The sequence below is a fragment of the Schistosoma mansoni genome, chromosome 3 (genome assembly GCF_000237925.1).
Source record: "Schistosoma mansoni strain Puerto Rico chromosome 3, complete genome".
Classification (NCBI taxonomy): Eukaryota; Metazoa; Platyhelminthes; class Trematoda; order Strigeidida; family Schistosomatidae; genus Schistosoma; species Schistosoma mansoni.
In genome coordinates this window covers 19,787,749-19,810,406 of record NC_031497.1, presented here as the reverse complement: position 1 = coordinate 19,810,406, position 22,658 = coordinate 19,787,749, and the positions used below count along the sequence as shown (strand labels likewise).

The 22,658-nt window shown below is 33.8% G+C and overlaps 1 protein-coding gene across 1 annotated transcript in view; it reads right to left on the bottom strand.

Annotated features, from left to right (window-relative positions):
- Positions 1 to 22,409, bottom strand: part of Smp_030150 (putative homer) — a gene marked incomplete at its 5' end in the record, with an annotated part of 28,434 nt that extends 6,025 nt beyond the window's left edge. Inside the window, 3 exons of the mRNA XM_018799563.1 lie at positions 8,752 to 8,838; positions 20,579 to 20,710; positions 22,218 to 22,409. Of these exons, the coding sequence (XP_018651340.1) occupies positions 8,752 to 8,838; positions 20,579 to 20,710; positions 22,218 to 22,409 (411 nt within the window). The remainder of the gene's footprint in view (positions 1 to 8,751; positions 8,839 to 20,578; positions 20,711 to 22,217) is intronic.
- Positions 22,410 to 22,658: the final 249 nt, after the last annotated feature.

The following is a 22,658-nucleotide window of genomic DNA, read 5'->3' as shown; positions in this document are numbered from 1 at the left end:
ACAGGTGAAAGATAAGCCAGTATCATTGGTTAGATAATAACCTAGAAAATCTGAGTCTAAGAATCACTGACATTTTTAGATTCTAACCGAATATACATCTATAGGTGGTATTTCTCATCGACTGATACCAGCTGGGGTATCATTGAAAACAAGGAAGCAGTGAACTGTTGTAACGTCCTAGTGTCTATCTTCTCAACAATGTGCGTTACCGACCTTGTCAGTTGTCGGATGCAATATTTTCAGGTCTCTCAGAAAATGCTTAATCATTAGAACCACTGAGTCAATGTCCAATGGCACAGTTCCAACGTCAACCGATTTGTGGCATAGCACAAAGATTTAATGGCATTGGTAACAGGTAACATAACTTATATACGAATATGGAGAATGGTGGAGATTGTACTATCTTAAGAGTTAAATTCACGAGTCAATCTGAGCTAGATCACCATTGAAAAACTGGACGGCCGTTTTGTCCTAGTATAGGACCCCTCAGCAGTACGTGCTTACGATCCCGCACTCAGGACTCGAACACACGGCCTCCAGTCTCGCGTGCGAACGCTTAATCTCTAGACCACTGTGTTATTGTCTAACTTCAATGAGCTATGACCTTGGGCAATCCTTCATATCGTCTCAGTGGTTTGGGAGTTAAGCGTTGGAACGTGAGGCCCGAGTCCCACGTGTGAGATCATGTACGCGTATTGATGAGGAGTTCCGTACTAGGACGAAACGGCCGTCCAGTGCTTCCAGGTTTTCAATGGTGATCTAGTTTAGATCGGCTTATGAATTCAACTGCGTAAATTTTCATATACATCGAGTATTTTTGTACGTATGTTATTCTGTTGCATAAACTAATTTTGCTTATTAAAATTTGTTATATATTGAGATACTAGTTCATTCGGGCTTCTGAGTCAGTAGATTGGTCTTTTTTAATGCTCATCATACTATCCGATTGCTTACAGCAATCTAAATGATTAACCGCAGAAAGCATGATTGAATGTACGTATTCAACGAAAAATTTAATAGAAAATCCTGATGATGAAACTGATTACCATTTAACCAGAAGTAAAGCGGCAGTTCAGTAGTTGAGGTTCAAATTTCGGCAATTAGGTGGCAGGTTCGAATTCCGTTTCAACCGATTCAGTTTGAACAACGGGATGGCATCAATCGTCATCACATTTAAAGTGTAGATCAAAGCGAAATATATGAATGCGTTCCTGGTAGGTGAGTTACGTAAAGTCAGAAATCGATAAAAATTTCCATTTTTAGCCTACTTACTGGAGACGAAGTACATAGCCAATTAACAAGACGATAAACTCAATCAAAGTATGCTTGTTTTATGGTCAAGCACATGAAATTATGAGCAGTTGTTGAATTATAATGTTATTTTCCCTATACGCATAAACTTATCGATTCATCCTACTGGTAATAATACTATTATCGTTCGTTGTAATTGAATGTGATAAGTACCTACTTCCCAATTAGATGAATTTTTAAGATGTTTGAAAGGTATTTTATCACCGTGTTCTCATATTCTCTAGAAACTGTCTTCTACTACTGCTACTTACAACTCGCTTCAAACTGCTTAACTGATATCAGATTGTGATGAGTAATTGTCTCCAAATATTTACTTCTTTCCAATGAATTTTTCACTATTTTGCATTCATCTTTCATTACATTTTGTGCATAAATATCCATCTTCAATAATATAAGAGTATAATATTTGCCAAAAACAAAAATTTATAGATAGATAGATGGTTATACATACAAATCGAGGTAAAAAGATTCACCTAACGCTTCCATTTCATATACTCTTAAAGATGTCTATTTCTTGTCTCAATATGAATGACTAAATCACAAACATTTAATTGACAGTTATTATATATAGATATGTAATTATGTGCATACATTATGAGTAATTCATTACAACTATAGAAGGTATAACATTTCTGGATAGATTAAAATCTTATGTAATGCACATAAGTATTTATTCAATACTATCAAGAAATCAATGGAATGCAGGGATTTCAAAATTTATGCCTAGAATATTCTTCATATTTATTTATTTGATAATGTAGAAAAAAAAACAGAAACAGTTTTTTTTCAATTCTAATAGAAGAAAACTTAAGGAGAGAGAAAAAAAAGGAAAGGAAAGGTAGGAAGTAGACGACAATAACTCAGACAATAATAGAAAATGTATAAACGCACATATAAAATGTTTATAATGCATTATTTTCTTAATATTTCATTCATATATGAAAGGTGTGATAAAAGGAGAAAAGGGATGGAAAAATTTGTCTCATCATTTATAGGATTATTAGAATGGGTTTTTTTGTGGAGATTTTTTTAGTGATTTTGTGGTTGAATTCATGAGTCAGTTGAAGCTAGATCACCCTGAAAAACCTGGAAGCAATGGACGGCCGTTTCATCCTAGTGTGGGACTCCTCAGCAGTGCGTATCCACGATCTCGCGAGGCATAGGATTAGTTGATATCCATATGAATATATCGACTGTTAGTTTCAAGCTATATAGATCGGCGTATGTTTTCTGATTGAGGTCTGTAATTTATGCTTAGTGATGATAGATGAGATGGCGCTTAAAAAAATAAACTTCAATAACTCGGATGCTTTGTTCTCTTTTTTAATTTCCTTCTAAATCCTGAGTGTTAATTTTTCTATATTTATTCCAAACTGTTTATTTACCAGTTTCACCTGGGGTTTTTTAAAACCATATTATTCTGTTTGGCTTTACAATATGTGTATTTCAGTTCTGATTTCACTGCTTACTGTGCTGTGCTGATGTGAATTGTATTAAGTTGTTTTGATGTACACATTACTTTTATATCCTATACTGTTCGTCATTGATTAATATAAAAAGCAAAAAATAACTCTTTCAAGATTTATTCCAAGTACCAAGGAATTACATTTAAGTGTGACTATTCAGACTACAGGTTTACTTCAGTAATGTCCTTGTACAACTGTTTTTCATATTGTTATTACCTACTTACTTACTTACTTACTTCCGCCTGTTACCCCGCCCTTGTGGAATGTAAATCGTCGACCACGAATCAACAACTAGCTCTGCCAACGGCTCTCTTTTCAAGTTATTCCCAAGTTCTATTCATTATTTTTAATGTCTGTGTCACCGATTATGTTGTCGTTGTAGTGGATGAATGATAAAAGAATTGACTTCAGATAACAAACACTAAATGATAAATATAAAGAATAGATCACGAACTAATACACACGTGTGATGTTCCATAGTTAAAATTAATTAATAAATTTATTGGGGATGAGTGAGATGTGAATCATGACGGAAAAGAGTACACATGAAACCTGAGAGATAGGCAAGTAATCATCAGTTGGTTACTCTATCTCTATCACAGAAATAATGAACAAAAATGTGACTTTTGAAATATTATCAGAAGGGGTTTTATGGACATTTAGTATTTTCATAGTTGCAAGCGTGAGTCAATTGAATCTAGACCACCAAGGAAAACCTGGAAGCACTGGACGGCCGTTTCGTCCTAATGTGGGACTCCTCAGCGGTGCGCGAGACTGGTAGGTCCTAGGTTCGAATCTCGCGAGGCGAGGTCGTGGATGCGCACTGTGGAGGAGTCCCACAATAGGACGAAACGGCCGTCCAGTGCTTCCAGATTTTCCTTGGTAGTCTAGCTTCAATTGACTCACTCTTGCAACTATTGAAATATGGATTATTTTGTACACCGACATTGATTTCATTAGTTTTTCTTCCTTCATTAGTGAACACGGAATAAATGGAAGAAACATAGTACACACACAGAGTGAGTGAGATCAAAATGAAAAAAATATTTTCGACAGACATCAACAGCTTGGAAAAATGCGTACAATTAAAATATCAAATCAGTTGAAACTTTAAAAAATGCCAGAAAACAAAGTTCAATGTTGATCGGACAAAAACAATACAAAAAATATAACATGCAATTTATTGAGTACATCAAACTAGATTTCCCTGTAACTCGGCTAACAACTATGGATATTAGTGTAATCAACTATGAGGCATATCTTTGTATGTCTGTATTAACTCCTTTTTGACATACGCTATCGCACATACGATTTATGGGACAGTTTGTTTCGGAATAAATTAAGTGAGGTTTTAATCTATGATTCACTCGTCGAAAACTGTGTGCTTCAACCACTGAGCCATTGTCCTATTTGTGATAATACTCGGAACTCTGTCTTTCTTTAGAACCATAGCCCCAATATCGCATTACATCTTTGGTTCTTTCTTTTTCTGTACCTAATCTTTTCTATATGACATGATATCAGTTCATGGACCGTGACTGTTAATCGATTAAAGGAATAAAGGCAACGAGAGGAAATTGAAAAAATGAGTTATATATATATATATACCAAGGAATAAAACCAACGTCACTGTGAATCTAAACGTATCTAGTACAACTTGTAGATAAATATAACTGAGATTATAAAATGGGCAAAAGTATACTTTGCGTTTGAGTTTAAAGCAACCGCGACAAATTTCCAGCCAGTCAGAAAACAGCTTTTATAAAGGAATGGTTTGTGAAAAAGAAAACAATAATACTGAAAAGTATAAACAGATTTTTCAGTTGACAAAGCCATTAGTATCTTTTACAGGCTGCTCTGTCTATAAATCGAAAGAACAACAAAATCTAAGTTCTTCCTAATGCATATAGTCTATCAGTATTCTGTCACCCTAATAGGAACCTAAACAGATTTCTAGGAGGACTTACATTGTTCCTAGTTAGGGTTAGGTATTTAAGGTAAGGCTCAGGTATTTAGGATTAATGATTTATTCACGAACTGACATCAGGTATAATGTTAAGGTGCATTATAACTGTATGGATGAATAAATTTCGCTCAAAAACACACGAAGCGCTATCTTACTGGTTAATCCGAAAAACATAATGCCACAAGATTAATATTTGTTTCAGGATTAAGGGTTCAGAGTGAGAATTCTAAAGAGATAGAACTAGACATTTATTAAACTTAACACTATCATTTTTAACCCATGATTATAAAAAATAATTCTTCGCAATCCTATTGAATGTTTTGAACAGTGAAAAAAGGTATTTTTATTGCGTTATACATGGTATTTGAATTTTAAGCAAGCGTTTTCGATTCCGGTTGGCTTATCTCTAAATCATACTTTTACCACAGAATGAAACATAGAGAATGCCACTTAATTCAATAATGAATTTTAAAAAGAAGAGTTAAAAGATTAAGATTGAACAAATATCAAATGCAACCTTATAATTAACGGTTGTGCAACTGATTTTCATTGTTGGGACCCTTTGATAATTCCTTGGAAAAGTTTACAGAAGCTATGAAAGGTGATAAAAACACTTCAATCAATTTGTGCTCATTAGGAACTTATAGAGAAAAAACTTAGAAAGTGACTGAATGCACTTTCTTAATAATGATTGGACAAATACTGAATTTGTTACCAATTTATGTATAATTCCGTATAAATATTATCGCCATTTCGTACATAAACAAATTTTGGAAGTAACGCTTTTCCTATGCTTCCCACCTTTTGCTTTTTGTTCAGGGTTCAAGAGTGAAAGAACTCTGGAATCTAGGATACAAATAAGATGTGCTTTTGAATAAGCTCGTTACAAGTTCACAAGATAAACAGTTAGTACTTTGACCAAGTACACTGATAGACACACACACATATATGCACACACAATAATGGACGCACTAAAATAAGGCTCGGACAGAAGTTGTACAGATGTAAAACTAGTAAACTGAGACATGAAAAAAATACGTCCCAAATGACAAGTTAGTTAATTACCTAGTCGTGAGTAATTTACTTCATATTTTTCATTATTATTATTATTATTATTATTATTATTATTATTGTCATAGCTGGGTCTGCTGCGTCGTAGTTACATAGACAGTTTACTGATTAGATTACACCTACCAATGAATCATTGACTATACAAAAGAAAAAGTAGAAAACATTCAAGCGATAACGAGGTAAAAAGTAGTAAAAATTACACCTTCCCACGAAAAGCAAATAAGAAAAATGCACATACACAAGACCATTAATCAGTCAACTGAGATGCTAACTATACTATTGTTACTAATGTAAGCATTTTTTACTTAAGTTAAATATTGAAAATTCAAAATAAATAGAAAGGATGGGACATTAGATTACTTGGAATAGATATGATTAACAGTTATATCTGTATGTAGTCTATTCACCAATAAATACCCAAACTGAATTTCTAAGTATGTAATTTACTACTAGAACTAAAAAAAGACCAGTCGCATTGTACACTTCAGTTACTAATATATGGTGAAAGTTGTAATCTCCTCATAAGCAAATATACAATAATACACCGGAGTATTCATTAAGTGTTTCATCATGAGTTTCGGGCTCTCACCAATTTTATAGCCGGGATAGATTATCCTTTCTATTCAACGGTGCAATTTACTATTTTTATGTTTTCAAAAAATATAACAGTTATGGAGAGATGATATAAAATGTAAAACAACGAAGCATTTGAACAGCATAACTTCTGAGAACTTTTAAGGAAATGAGAAAAAAACATCTTTACAGAAATAGGAATTGTTTTGAACGGGGACAGGATTGTTATAACCTTAAATTGCAGACGGTATGAACTTTTTATAACTTGAATTCGTATATTATTAGTCAAATTGGTTGTATGAAGATTTTGTTTTTTCTAAAAGTAATTTTCACCACGAAATGAGATCGATCAACTGAATATACTTAAAACTACTAGTTAGCTGCCTATACCAATCTGAGCCATCTTTGGTGCCTTCATGATGTTATTCTGGCTATAAAATGTGAGGTCTACAACAGGCCAGTGAGATCGCAATAGACCAAGACTTTAGTAGGGTAAATCAGTTTACTGTATTAAGAAAAATCACACGCTGGATTTTTAAAATATGAAGACAATACATTAAATACATCGCTTTCACGTCTTTATTGCATTGTTTCTTACAAGATTCATTGTTCTTTCATTCATGTTGCTATTCGGATTGATTCTGCTTTTATTTCTCTTCTCCTCATGTTCTTCTTCTGTCAGTAAGAATCCTACTTCCAATTCTTGACATATTCTACTTATGTCGATCCGTATAAGTATGATACACTACAAGAGCAGTTTTGCTCTCAGCCTGTGAAACCTGACCTCTCCGAGTTGTGGATGTTAAGCTCCTGTGTGTTTGATTATTAATGTCTCTGAAGAATAAATGACATTCAGTGACATTATCTTGGCAGTGCGGAGGTTAGGCAACGTGTGTTGGGGAACAGTGACGATAGTTCATTCGGTGTCACCACCTTGAAACACTGACTACGGTGGCTTGGACATGTAGCACGAATTTTGTTTCAGAGAATTTCACATCGTGCATTATTAGCGGATACTGGGACTGGTTGGAAAAAGTGGAGAGGTGGTCAGTGTATGGCATGGTGTCGTAGTATGAAAAAATACAGTATAGGACTGGCATCTGTAGGACCTTTACGACTCCCTGGTTAGGGTCCTAGAGTTAGTGAAACACCTTGGCTTGAGACATTATCAGACATGACTCGGAATGGGAGCCAGTGGTGGTCGTGATGTAACTTTCGTTTACTTTCTCCTTTTAAATGAGAGTAACTTCTTTAGCCGAAAGAATTCTTTCTAGTCGTATTTTTTTCTTAATTGAAGTGCTTCTCCCATCATCAATATTATTAATATTTCACTCTCACACACTAGTTTCTCTCCATTTTTGTTGTTTCTTTAATTATACCCACCTTTCTCTTGCTATCTATTTACAGTCACATCTTTATTGTGTGGCGGATGAACACTTTGGTGTCCCTTTGTACCAATGTTTATGTGTTTAAATAAAAAGACAACAAAATATTGGATAAAATTGTAGCAACCTTGATTATTTTACACAGTATTTTCTACAGAATAGTAAAGGTAGAGACGACAGTGTTTAGGTGACGTAGTTTTAGTTTCAGACAAATGCGTATCTTTTATGCTGGATTACAAAATTCACCAAAAAAAGTGTGATCAGGAAGTAAACTATGAGTGTATTGAATAATACTAGGTTGGTAGAAAAAAAGTTACATGTTTGAGTATAAAAGATATACATGATCTGTTTATGTAATGTGTAAATAAAGATCATATGATTTACCTATGATTAAAAGTATTTCAGGTTATTTAATCAACCAGTCAATCAATATTAGTAGCATATCTTTATAGATAATGGATACAGGATGTATATTTTGCATAAATTAGGATTCGTCGAGTAAGAATGTATTTGTATCGCAATCTTGATGTTTACACTGTGACTCGATAAAATTCAATTAGCAGGAAAATATAAACCCCTTTTAAGTAATAATAATAATAGCAATAATAATAATAGATACTATATAATATGAGGTCGATTATTATCTAGACTCTAATTCGGTTAGTAAATGAGTTGGTGTTTGTAAGGATGGATAGGTATCAGGGTTCAAGATTTCAGTGTGAATGTCAACTTTGGGATACAGTTTCATTCAGCTGACAAATCCCGAATAAGATGCACTTGGAGGATTCGATTGTTAAAATATTGGAGGTTTTGTAGTCTTTGAGTTGAATGGTTTAGTTGTGAGGCTTTCTTTGTCCTAGCGATTCTATTTTCAGACGAACGACAATGAAAGGTTCAAAATTAAACCATCTATCTAGCTTAGAGAACATATAACACCCAATGAAACGATAGAAATACTTTAAAATACAAAAAAACTTACTGGTACACGTATTCCAGATGGACTATTTGATTCTGGTTGAATTTGAGTCTTCATTGAATCTACACATTGTTTAAATTGATTGACAAACTTAAAGAATAAAGAGTAGAAAAGAAAAAAACAACAGAATAACAGTAAAACAAAACCTGAGTAAGATAGACTGTGTGTCATCGTATTTTGTAAAAATAGATCTTTTAGTTAGGTAAAAAGGGACTTGGAAATTAATCTGTGACAAATAACATTTTGGAAAAGATATATGTATATATATATATATATCAGAATCTTTAATGCAAACGTCAAAGCAGTTCTATTGTAAAGAGCTGAAACTTGGAGAACTACCACAGCTATCATCAGAGAAGTACAAGTGTTCATAAACAAATGTCTACACAAGATACTCAATGTCCGTTGGCCGAATATCATCAGCAACAGTCTATTGTGGAAGAGAACAATTCAACTTCCAAATGAAGTGGAAATTAGGAAAAGACGTTGGAAGTGGTTAGGACATACATTGCAGAAATCATCACGAGGCAAGCTCTAACTTGGTGTACTGAATGGAAAATGAATAGAGGTAGACCAAGGGGCACATTGCATCTGGAACTGGAAAGGATCACCCAGAACAGAGTTCAATTGAAAATTCTGATGAGCTGCATATGCTCTTCCACGAGGGGTAACAGTTGTAAGTAAGTGTATCTGGAATTCCCGGTTAGACTACGCTATTTGTGAATTATTGAACGATTGAGTTATTCTAACGTGAACAGTTTTATTGTGGGCTCAATAAAGTCAGATGGAATAAAACACAGGAAGAAGACGAAGTGTAGTTCAAGATGCTCTACTTATTTACTATAATATGAACTATAAACATCAAATTTTCCCTACTAAAATCTTTAAAAGAAATAGGATAGACTAGATATTTCCGTAAGAAAAATAAACAATTCCAAGATTTTTAAAAAAAAACATGATTTATTCAAATCAAGTGAAAGTTTACTTACTGAACTTTGAACTACAATGTCTGTGTACGAGGGCTAGTGTTACTAAACTGATATGATGAGTAAGCTTAACCGTTAAATCGTTAATAACATTTAATCATATTATTTTATTAAATTAAAAAAGCCCTATTTCTAGTGAGCAACTATCTTGTCTTATAATATTAGTTAATTTAGGTGATTAAGTAAATAAATCAGTCGCGTTAACAACTCACTGCTCATCACATATTGTATCATAACATATCATCATTTTTTCATAGTTGAAATCATGAGTCAATTGAAGCTAGACCACCATGGAAAACCTGGAAGCACTGGACGGCCGTTTCGTCCTATTATGGGACTCCTCAGCAGTGCGCGTCCACGATCCCGCCTCACGAGATTCAAACCCAGGTCCTAACTAACATGCGCACTGCTGAGTCCCATAATAGGACGAAACGGCCGTCAGTGCTTCCGGGTTTTCCATGGTGATCTAGCTTCAATTGACTCATGATTTCAACTATGGAAATACTGAAATCTCCACAAAACCCCTTCTGATCTATATCATCATTTGTTGATCAATACTCTTTGCTTACATTTTAACAATTAAACATTACTTCATCAAATCAAAAAATCCTACTTCAATGAAGTGAAATATGAACTTGTGAACAGATTAGTTGAAATTTAAATACATTCAACTTGATGACTACTAGTCATTACTTTATAAAACCTACTTGTCGATAATGCTAGGGATTGGTTATGTAATATTTTAGAAACTGACTAGGGTTGAAAAGTTTTAACTACTAGAATTTTAAAATTACTGACTCAATGATGATTAGGTGTTTAACAAACAAGTCTCGAATATATCAGAAAAGTTAATATCAGCAGAAGTCGAAAGGATCATCTCCTAATACTAACGATAATTTTTTTAAAACATGAAAAAGTAAGCAATTTGATTATATTGACTTATCAGCTACTAATACTAATAATAAGAAAAAAACTTTGTATTAATCCTCAAATCATGATATAAAATAACAACTTCCAGTTTATATACATACTTGGTAAGCAATTGGTCAACGTTATATGATTATATAACTCCGTCTGTAGCTCTTTTACAGTTACTACCAGTGACAAGCCCGGATAAAGGAGAAGGGTTGGGCATAGGGTCAACAACCCCAGCCTGTAAAAAACAATCTTGCTATAAAACACTAACCAGAAAAATATCACTATATGAAACCAACTGGGTGTGCATTTACATTAGTTTGGGTTTACGAATACACACTGAGGTTTGAACATACACAGATGAAGCAATACCCGCTACAAGATATCTATGTTTTTAAGAAATATTCTATATCGAATGGTTAGAGTAGTTTGTTTTAATCTAAATTTATTATTAAAACAGGTTTAACTAAGCAAACAAAAGATTAAACTACAAAGTGAAGACATTCAATGGTTAAATAACTATTTAATATGTGAATACTAGTTCACAGATTCAAAAAATGCTGTTTCATCTACTCTGATTTGAACAACTTGATAGTATCGGTGTTTTACACCTGGAAAATGTGACCTGGAGCTCAAAAATATAAATCTGTACTTGATAAATGAGTTAGAGAAAAATTAAGATTTAAATAACCTTGTTTATTCGTTTAAAATTGAGTTTAATTACTGGTTAAACAAATTGGTTACGCACCACTTAGTAAGTGTAAGCAAATCTAGGGGAAAAAATAGATAAAGAAACTGATGCAAGGAAAAACCATGTTGTTGATCAACGGATTTAATCCTCTTAATAGTTATAGATATTTACAAGAAAGCAGTCTCAAATTAAAATCTAAAAGGAAATAAAGAATAAAATCATTTGCTTATTAATGACTAATTTCAAGGGATGATTTCCGGAGTTCTAGTGAGAAGCCGTGACTAAAGGAATACAGTCATCTACAGTATGAGGCAGTTATATACCGATGGCATTGGAAGATGGTTGCGCAGTAGTGTGAATGGACTGAAGTTAGAGATGTAAACGATTAGATCATGACTCATTAGTCCATCGATTAAGAGCTCACCGTGAGATATGAAGATAATGGTTTCCACCCCGGGGAGATTTCATGAATGAAAAGTGGGAAGAAACAGTTGTTCAGTGCTTCCCAGTTTTTAGTGGTTGTTTAATTAAGATGAACCCGCTATGTAAATCATAAAACAACAGACCTAACAGTCACTGATGTTTAAATGCTTATGTTTTTCTGTAAGATGGATTGTTAGTCAACTCGATGAAGAAAGTAGTCATTGGCATCGGTTATTTTGCTTTCGCCAGAGACATTGATTATAGTTTAGTTATCAGTTATTCGTCCGTGAGAAATACTAAATAATTTACAATTTTATCTTGACTATTATTGTATAAAATATAACTTTTAACGACTAGCGTATTCATCTTTCTAATACTGGTTGAAAGCAGTCGAACCGAAACTTGGCAACACTACATGAAATTACTGAGTATTAGGTTGGGTTGTGATGATACTGATAGGCTAGATGACTACAAACATCATGTGCCTAAGCTCATATGCCATCTGAGGCTCAAATGGTAGGAGAGAAATCATAAACAACGCATTCTATCAAAGGAATTAGACGATACACCTACTCAGGATTCTAGCCTAAATGTACTTTTCTGGGTCAAAAGGAAGTCGTACATATACCTACGATTTATGCACACTATAATTCGGTTTCCCATTAAACCTACTAATTTTAGTTTCCTCACCCTATTTAGTGTAGAAAGTGTATATCGTAGATGAAACGGATAGCAGAAATCAACAGAGACTGTCACATAATATAATAATTTATGATGTGTGAACACGAAATCCAATAGTTCGAAATTAGTCAGAATGAAGAAAATATATTTATTCTTTATTTATCACTTACATTGTAAATTTTAATTCCAATACTTTTTATTGCACTTGTCCTTCTCGAAACATTATTAACCCTCGATGTTTTTAACATCATTAATATTACCAATAATTAGACTTTTAGTTTTGTATCGCCATCCCAGTATCTACATGCTTATGATTGATCGACTGCTGTTGAATGTTACTCACTGACATGATAGGTAGTTGGAGGTAGCCGACAGGAAACTTTGCAAATAGATCAATAACAGTACTTCCTATCGACTATATCACACCACCAAACATTCTAACATGGTGCACGGACTGCCGAGTCACTTAGACTAGTGGTCATACTGGGACGTGATCGATAGATTTCGATCAGTATTAAGGGAATTGATCACTACTACTCAGTGATCAATCACTTTTAAATGTTACTAACATATCTCTCTAACCGAAACCAGATGTAAGGTTTAAAAATACAACCCAGTCAGAGAATGTGGCAGTCATAGGGAGGTTTTAATCAATTACGTAATGGTTGGTATGATTGAGCATTCATATTAAACAGCTACAGGTTCACATCAACATTTTTTTCTTTTCGCCAGGTGCTACGCTGCTTATGACTGACTAACTTTTCTTTATAAACAGTCCAGTATTGTGTATATATGCCATTTTTTCTAAAAGAAAAAAACGAATTGCCGGAGAAAAATACAGGTTACTAGGGCCAGTGGACTACATTTCGGAATAAACATAATGGCCGATTTGAAAAGCACGAAATTATGAGACAAAATAAAACTAATGTCAAACTACCGACAACAGTGGGAAAAATTCAATAAATAATTTATAATGAAATATCATTCATATTGTTAATAGTATTTTGCACACTGGTTGGAATAGAAAAAGGAAACAGCTTACGATGAGTATTGATTTTCAAGATATAAATGCGTTCGAATGTAGATGACGCCAAAAAGTATGGTATTTAGATATGAACTTATATATATATATATATATATGCACAGGGACATAAATGTGGATTCCTTATTTATATAAAGTCTGAGAATCTATATAAATTGTTTAGACAGCGTCAACCTGAATTATCGCCAACCGGGAAAAAAAGAATCAAATGATCGAATTGATCATTGGGGTATTGGTTAAGCCAAATAAAAATGCAATTGATAATATGAAATCATGCATATACAAATGAAAAATATTTATGAAGAAATCCGGAACAAAATCCCAAGTGGACAGATAATATTTATGTATCCCATTTTTTGCATGATATTTAAACAAGACTATGGGGATAGTAAAAAAAGTATCAAAGATAAATAAAGTGAACCAAAGGTAAAAGGAAAGTTATTGTTTGATAAGACTAAGAACTAACATCGACTAATTGTGATTCATGCGCGTCAAAACCATGCCAGCTACTGCCCGTTTTTTGATGAAGGATGCTCTTCTGTAACTTGATTTATGTAGACGTGAGAGAACAGAGTAGCTGGATCAATGGGGATAATGGAATTTTAATCAGCGTCCTTAATAGTGACTGAAATCTATCGACCAAGTCTCTGGTGTGCTCACCAAGTTACGTAACTTGATATTACAAAGGACTTTGTTTGATGTCATGAGGTTTGTGGTGGCAACTAAGTAAGAAACTCTGGATTTAGGTTTTATACCGATGTGAGCTGATTATCAACAATATACATCTGAAATTAAAAAGAATCGAAGATACTGATACTCCACAAATAACCTAATACGCCATGGTAAGCAACATTGCCACTGAACTAGTATAGATGCCACTAATCGGAACTCCTTGTCGATTACCTTCAAATGAGTAACCGCGTCTAAGTACTATTATGCGATGTTGAATCATCTCTTAGTGCAATAAAGCATATTACAAACATAACCGATAGGCTTCGATTAGTGTTAAATGCTAAACAATTTTACACTGTTTTAGACTTGATAATTAGATTAATTTTATATTTCACTATTTTAAACAGTTCTAACCACTACGGCCTACATGAGGAGTTTGTTTTAAGTAAAAGTTAGTTATCCAGTAAAATTATTATCCATCTAAGTGTTGAAGAACTCTATTTCTGCAGGCATATATATATATATATATATATATATATATATATATATAATGACTAGCTTAAACTCTTCACATTTGTGTGCATCGTATATGTGAAGTTAGACAAATGATCTGCAATCTTTGTGAAACACAGTCAATGAAATCCATTAACTAAGTGCAATTGTTGCATAAACATTAAGTTGTAAGTCATACTTAATAGTGTGAAAAATAATAGTTTAACCCGAATGTTTAAAATTTATGTAACTACAGTCGGTTATGAAATTGTGGTTGAATGACAAAATCGTAAAAATATGAAATCACATTGAACTATAGTTCTATTCTACATATTCCACCCAATTCACTGGACATTAATGATCCAATGACAGGATCGAGATGAGAGTATGTTATGTCCCGGTAACAATAGTGAATGGTAACTTTGGGATCTATTTATGAACCAATATAATGCATATATTTTTATCGCATAATTGCTAAATAAGTAAACTATTCTATTATTATTATTATTATTATTATTATTATTATTATTAATGGCTTTATTCAATATTATAATCTGATACTGATGTGTGGGCGAGAATGACAATGATTGGTTGTCTCGATGAGTCAGACATTAGATAGGATGACAGGTGTTATATGTGTTATATATATTCCCCTATCCTCATTATGTATGGACTGTTCCTTGTTGATGGACACTTATTGATTGACTGTTCCTTGTGTCGGATTTTGGTGTGGAAATATATTGACGTTATAGTCAGGCTAATCTTGTGTTCTTGATCTGAGTTCTGTTGAAGTCCTGTAGAATAGACACTGGGTGGGAATCTAGTGTAGATATTCGTCTAAGGTAAATTAGCGTCCCACATACGTGTAAGAAGTAAAAGGACTGTTATAACAAGAACCCCTAAAGTTATAATCAGCATCCTACGTTTATAGCAATTGGCGACGGCATCCCTATTTGTTTATAACAGATACAATATAGAATTCTCAGCACGAGTTATTTCAACAAGTTTTTTACCAAAAAAAAACAGAAAAGGAATGAAAAAGGTTTAAGAAAAACTGAGTTTATACAAATTATCAAATTTGAAACATGCTTAAGAAGACAGGTTATTTACTAGGTCAACTCTAACAGCCTGTTCGTCACAAAGTAAATTTGCTAGGTAAGGTATTACAGAACTTTTATAGACTTGCTTGCGTGTATGGATTTTAATGTATTTACGTCTCGTTCTACCAGAAGATATACAAGGAGAAAGATATGAATGAAGCGGATGGTTAGTATCTGATAAGATAACACCTGCCAAGAGTTTGCAAGACTTAAGATGTCTATCCACAAGCATATTAATAATGACTTCAAAAGATTCACCACATACCTTGCAAAACGCCTTCAGCACTACGCAAAACAGCAAAGTCTTTTCTCAAAAGCCCAGGAAATAATAATGGAGAACAATATAGAATAATAGGTAATATGCAGGAATTTACAAATTGTAAGAGTAAATGGCGAGTAATCCCAAAAGCATGCAGCCTCTTTATGTAGTATGTCAAACGGTAAACTTTTTTCGATAAGAGTAAAACATGAGAAGACCAAGAAAGATCAGAGGAAAAAATGACACCAAGATATTTGACCTTCGACACTGTGTTTATTAAGGAGTCTCCAATGGCACAAGCATTATGTGATCCCAAAACAGAGTGTAGGTTCTGTCCATGTCTCAAGCTAAGATTAACAGCTTGACATTTAGATGGATTGAGTAAGAGACCATTACCAACAGACCACCTTTCAATACGAGATAAAAACTCATTCATTTCTATGGGATGTAAGGAGGTAGAAATCGGTATACATACAGTGAGGTCGTCCGCATATTTTACAAAAGTGTTTTCTGTGGAAGATGGCAGATCATGCAGAAAAAAAGAGAAGAGTAGAGGTGAAAGAACAGCTCCTTGTGGCACACCGACAGTAGACAGTAGAGATGTTGAACACTTTCCTTCAAATACAGTGTATTGTTCTCTTCCAGAAAGGTAGGAACATAGCCAATTGTTTATCCAGCTGTCAGTGTCGACGCTGATCAGCTTGTTAAGTAAGAGGTGTCTTGGAATAGAATCAAAAGCAGAAGTAAAGTCCAGGAAAGCGCACCTAACACACTTCTTACCCTTTTCCAACCCGAACACTATATTGTGATGCAGAACAGCAACGGCATCTAATGTGCTTCTTTTGCATTTGTAAGCAAACTGATATGGATCACAGTGCTCTTTTATTGCAGGTTGAAATGGTTGTATCAGTAATTTTTCCATTATTTTAAGGAAAGGTGAAGTTATTGTAATGGGTCTAAGTTTCGCATTTTTATCACCAGAAGCTTTCTTTGGTATAGGGATTATCTTTATCTTTCTCCACATTTTCGGTAAGACATTAGTTGAGAAGGATCTGTTAAAGATATTCGTTAATGGATAACATAAAACATCAGCACATTTTTTAAAAAGGAGGTTTGGGATACCATCAGGTCCTAAACATTGGGATGAATTAAGTGACTGGAGACATTTTCGGACGTCATTTTCAGTGAAACTGGGGACACAATTATTCTTCAAACCCTTGGATATAGGATGCATGATGTCAGATGACTGACGTATAAAGGACTTATTTAAGTCACAAACATTCAGCTGGTTATTGCTTCTAGTCTTCCTGTTCCCTGTAATTTCTTTAAAGAGTTTCCACATACCTGGAGAGCTTCTACAAGATAGGAGTTTTTGAGTGAACACAGAGTTGAGACGTCTAATCTCTTGGTTTATTTGACCATTTAACTTACGAACTTCAGTAGTATTTTTCTCCTTGTACATCCTTTCTTTTACCCTCCGTAGTCGTTTTAGTTGTGGAGATGTAAGTCGATCAAAACTTAAAAAGAAGGTTTCGGTAGGACAGCAAATATCAAAACAGAACTTAAGATAACAGGTGATAACATCAGTTGTGTTTTCTATTGAGTCATCTGTAAATAATTCCCAGTTGGTCGTACGAAACATGTTTTTTAGATTTTGTAAATTTTCTTCTGAGTAATTCCTATATATTACTTTTTTGGTATGGTGTATGTGTGTACTCTTTCCATGTTTACCATATACTTTAGGCAGAACACGAATTATACAGTGATCCGAGCTAGACAATAGAGCACGTTTGCGAGTCACATAGGTACCCACATCATTAATGAAAACCAAGTCTAGATGAGCATTCAAACGAGTAGGAAAATCTACTACATTTAGGTGACCTAGTGATGTAAGGAAGCTACAGTCACATGAATTGAAATCACCACATACAATTAAAAGTGAATCACTGAAGGCAGTAACGGCGAATTCAGTAAATTTATCAGCGAAGACAGATAGCGCAGATGATGTGCAGTCTGGAGTCATGTAGATATTGGTAACATAAATATATTTGTATTTATTTAGGTGTTTTGGACGGCACCTTAAAGTTAGACAGTCAATAAAGTCATTTAAAAACTTGAAACAGGCAAAAGTAGATCGACACCAGTTAACGTTCACAAAAGTAGCTACTCCGCCACCACAGGTCTTTTTATTGTTTGATCGATCCTGACGATAGATATTAAAATCACGTAATGATACTAAGCAATCATCCTGTAAGTCAGTCAACCAAGATTCTTGAATTGTGATGATACCACAATTACGATACATGTTTTGACTTAGCAGAAATTGGAGATAGTCCACCTTGTTAATTAGTGATCGACAGTTAGAGTTAAGCAGCTCGGGAATCGACATTTGATTAATGTTTATTCTCTTTAAAGCATATTGCCAACCACCACGATGTCTCTTATTGTACTTGTTTGTAATTTTTGCAGCGAAAGGACGTAAGCTTCTCATAAACGCGCCTGTATAGGTTATGCGATTATTAGACATAATGATAAGTTAAAACTAAATTAAAAAACCCAGATAACTTGTTGAAATATTTAGATGGCAGAAACAGGTAGCCCAGGTATTCAAGCAGGCCGCCTACTGTTCGTATTCATGTTCCCCTTATTATGAGCTTTATTTTGAACTACAAACTATTATTATACGATTTACCATTCTTGAGTTGTCCCTAGTCTATTAATTACTGCATCCCACATTCACAGCCGCATTTGGCTAAATCTTGTACAAATGTTATTTTCTGTTTTGTTGGTACGATGTGGTCAGTCTGTTTAGTATATAAACTCAGTACGTTTGAAATACAAGGATTCATACCGCAGAGGCTGTTATTGGTGTTCTGGACTTAACTGGCTGGGTTAGGCAGAAGCAGGATCGGTAAGTGTTCTAGACTGCTCGTACGGTTCGTGTGTCACTGTTCCAATCGATAATTCGCTGCTCTCTGATTGGCGGTCTTAACACGTCATACATTAACTGGGCATCCACTCGGCCACAAGTTATAACAGAGTAGTACTTAGTATGAAACGGAGATCAACTCATTAGACTTCTTGTCGGTTGAAAATTCTAGTATGGATCTCAAACGTTTTCAGGTTTTAAGTAGAAGAGAAAATAATAATAGGATAATTTCCAAGATTTGAAATAATCGCTGATATTTGAATTCACTTAGTATTGTTTGTTTGTATCTTCCCATTGATGTTTAGGACTGCAACTGGTCAGTCTCTTATTGGCATATGTGCATACTGCGCGTATTGCCTCGATATTGCCTTAATTCACAAGCGTTATAAGCAAAGATGGATAGTGGCTAGCAGTGGAATCCAGGAAGAGCTGATATTTCTTAGGATTACGACTCTCAATGATCTATGATTGTTTGGAATAGTTTGGAAAGTAGTTTTCATCTAAAAGCGGGGGCCCGGGTTTTTCTTGTGAGGAATCTTAGTCTTTGAGGGTTTACTATAAAAAATTATCGGGTTGAAAAGACCAAAACTAGAGGAATTAAGGTTAAAGAGGGAATTCACAATGCAGACTTTAATGGCACGTAGTAGAGATAAGATGTTTTCCATGGATAATCAACATCCTCAGCTACACTATTATTAAGAAGGTGAAAGATTGGGCAATATAGACCTTAAAAATAGTAAATCCCTTGCCCCGCACATTTTTAGTGGTAATATGTAAGTTTTATAAAAGTACGAAGTTAATGTTACACAAATAATCATATATTAGAATCCCTCTCAAATGAAATTAACAAAATGCATATAACCCAAACCAGAAAATTTGACTTGAATATAAACTGTAACACTTGACAATCATTCCACTCAATCAGAATACGAGCAATTACTGAAACTTTCGGAGTCAAATTTTAATGTGATTTATAGGCTGTATCAATGAAATTAGTTGGGGAAAACCATGTATTTCGTGGTATTAAAAGTAGTATTTGGCAATGAGAAATGTATAGAACTGTAAGTCAATATTTGGGGCACCGGATTTGTAATTATCAGATCATATATTATTATTTTATATTATTCAGTTAAATACAACTGACTTCAAAATAATCATACGCTTTACACAACAATAATTACACATGAACCTATTCATGGTTACTCAACTCTTAAAATAATATTTAGACTCTAAATCTCCCAATCACCTGGGAAGTGTCCGAGATCCCCTATCACTTGAAGTCTCTGACTTTTAATATATTTCCTGACAAACTATTAATGACTGTTTTTCTAGATATAATAATGATGATCAACTCGACGTTATATACGGTACAATCTAAAAAGCAGTTGAAAACAGAAAAATATCAACAATTTAAACTAACATTTTACGGATAGTACATTATGTAAAGTCAACAGAAGTGATTCACAATTATCGGTCATTAATTCAAGTCCTGTTGCTACGCTGGTTCTAGTTCAATGTTTATATATGATTTTATAACATATGGACCAGTTCTTAGTTTAAGGGTACCACATATTTTATAAGCGAACAAAAAGTACCGAAATAATAATAAATAAATTCCTGTACACTTTTTTAAAACTTACCATGGTTAAGTCTGCTTCTGAGCTGAACCCCAAACCATGGACTCCACCAGTTTTAGAATCAGCCCATTGTCCAAATTTTTGTGAAGTCTTCTTGAATGTCATTTTTTCCGTCAAAGTACTATTAATAATAACCTAAATTGGGAGTATTTAAATGTTAAAAATTGATATATGTTTATCCAACGATTGTTCTGCCACCAAGTCGTATAGACCAGGATACGAAGTTGTTTTAGAAAACTATGGTTAAACCCACGAAACAAACATTTAACCCATAAGATGACTGTTGAAAGTTGTATTTATGCGGTTGTCAGTGATCAGAATAGTTTAGTGCTTTATTCCCTTCTTTGAGATATTAAAACTTATATGCAATGATTGGAGTAAAGTTTTCAAACTCCTCTTCGACAGATTATTGATCAGATTTAACCGTTTAACATTTTCCACTTTCAAACAAAAAAACATTGACCCCATATGAAGACGATAAATAGGACTTTTTTGATATGGGTGACATAACATTCTGCTATATGTAAGCATTTTTATGGAAGTATAGGACCTTACTCACCCTCAATAATGCCAATAATACTAATGATTAAATCACTTTGAAACGATTGTTTGAAGCTTTCTCTATCTGGCACAGATAGCACCAAATAACACAAGTTTCTTAGTAGTACATGTGTTTTAAGTGATTAACGATACTCGAAAAACTAATTTGAAATATATACAGGTTCAATTTTAACCATTATTACACAAAGAAAATCTAAACAACGTTTACATGTTTCAGTTTAACATATAGACAGTCAAAATGTTTTTGATGACTATGTGTAATGTTATTATTTAGATGCGTAAATGGGAACGATAAACTTCATACTATATTTTTTTGTTTTCATAGGTGAGTGGTTTTTTCATTAAAAAACGACTTAATCGCGACTAATAGTTTACATTAGACAAACTCACATAGATTTACTATGTCATCTACCATCTACTTACTGATACCAGTACCAAAACATGACGATATTTTAAATTGGTGTGCGTAGTGACGTTCTATAGTTTAAGAAGAATGATGATCGAACGTGTACCAAATGAATATACATCATTTTTTACTTATATTTACTCCTACCTGTTTTTTGAGAAGCCAAATTCTAGACAGAAATCACACAACAAGATGAAATTAGGCTTTTAAAAAATCTCATTATAGTTTTATTTTTTCGGAAAAATATTTAAATTTTCTTTCCAAATTAGTATTTCTAGTCTACTCAAGTAAATATGGTAAGTTGCTTTACTTGATCAGTCTGAGTGACTCACTAAACAGATATAATTTAGTAGAGTGTTATCTAGAACTGGTTTTTACGAATCTCTAGTCTAAGTCAGTGTGTTGGCCTTATCATTTAATTCATGCAAATCAAACCTTGCGCCATGTTCTACTCGTCTAGCAATCATTGAATCTACGGTTACAACTCATCCTGTCCAATTCATTCAGTACAACATTGTACCACAATTGGTCTTTACTACATACTTCATTCAAACAGTGTATGGCCTAAGATCTATGGTGCTTGGATATACCTCAACAAAGATTTTATTACTTACTGTGGTTAGTGTTATTGATTTTAAATTGTGATAATAGCGTATTTAATGAAATTTTAATTACCTTTTTTGAACCAGAAGAATCTTCAACACTAATTATTCGATAACAGTGCTTATTGGAATCATAAAAGAAGTTAACATCGACTGCTTTACTGCTTGACGGAATCCATGATTTTTTTGTTTGAGGGTTAATTGTAAATACATGGGCTTGACAAGTGAAAATTGGAAGTTCACTGTCAAGAAAAAACAAAGGCATAATCAGAAAACAAGTCGGATCTAAAATATTTGTGAATAATAATACAGGTCTTATGGAAATAACAGAAACTTTTACGTGGGAGTAATAATTTGTGTTTTTGACAAACAAAATCCTTAGCAGACAAGCGAATGCTCGATGTATCGTGATTTTCAGAGTGGTATTTCGCCTGAACAGTTTGTGAGTCAGCTCAAAGCTGTGTCTAACAGGCTACAAAACACAGATGTATTGACCAAGGATTCATAATGTCTT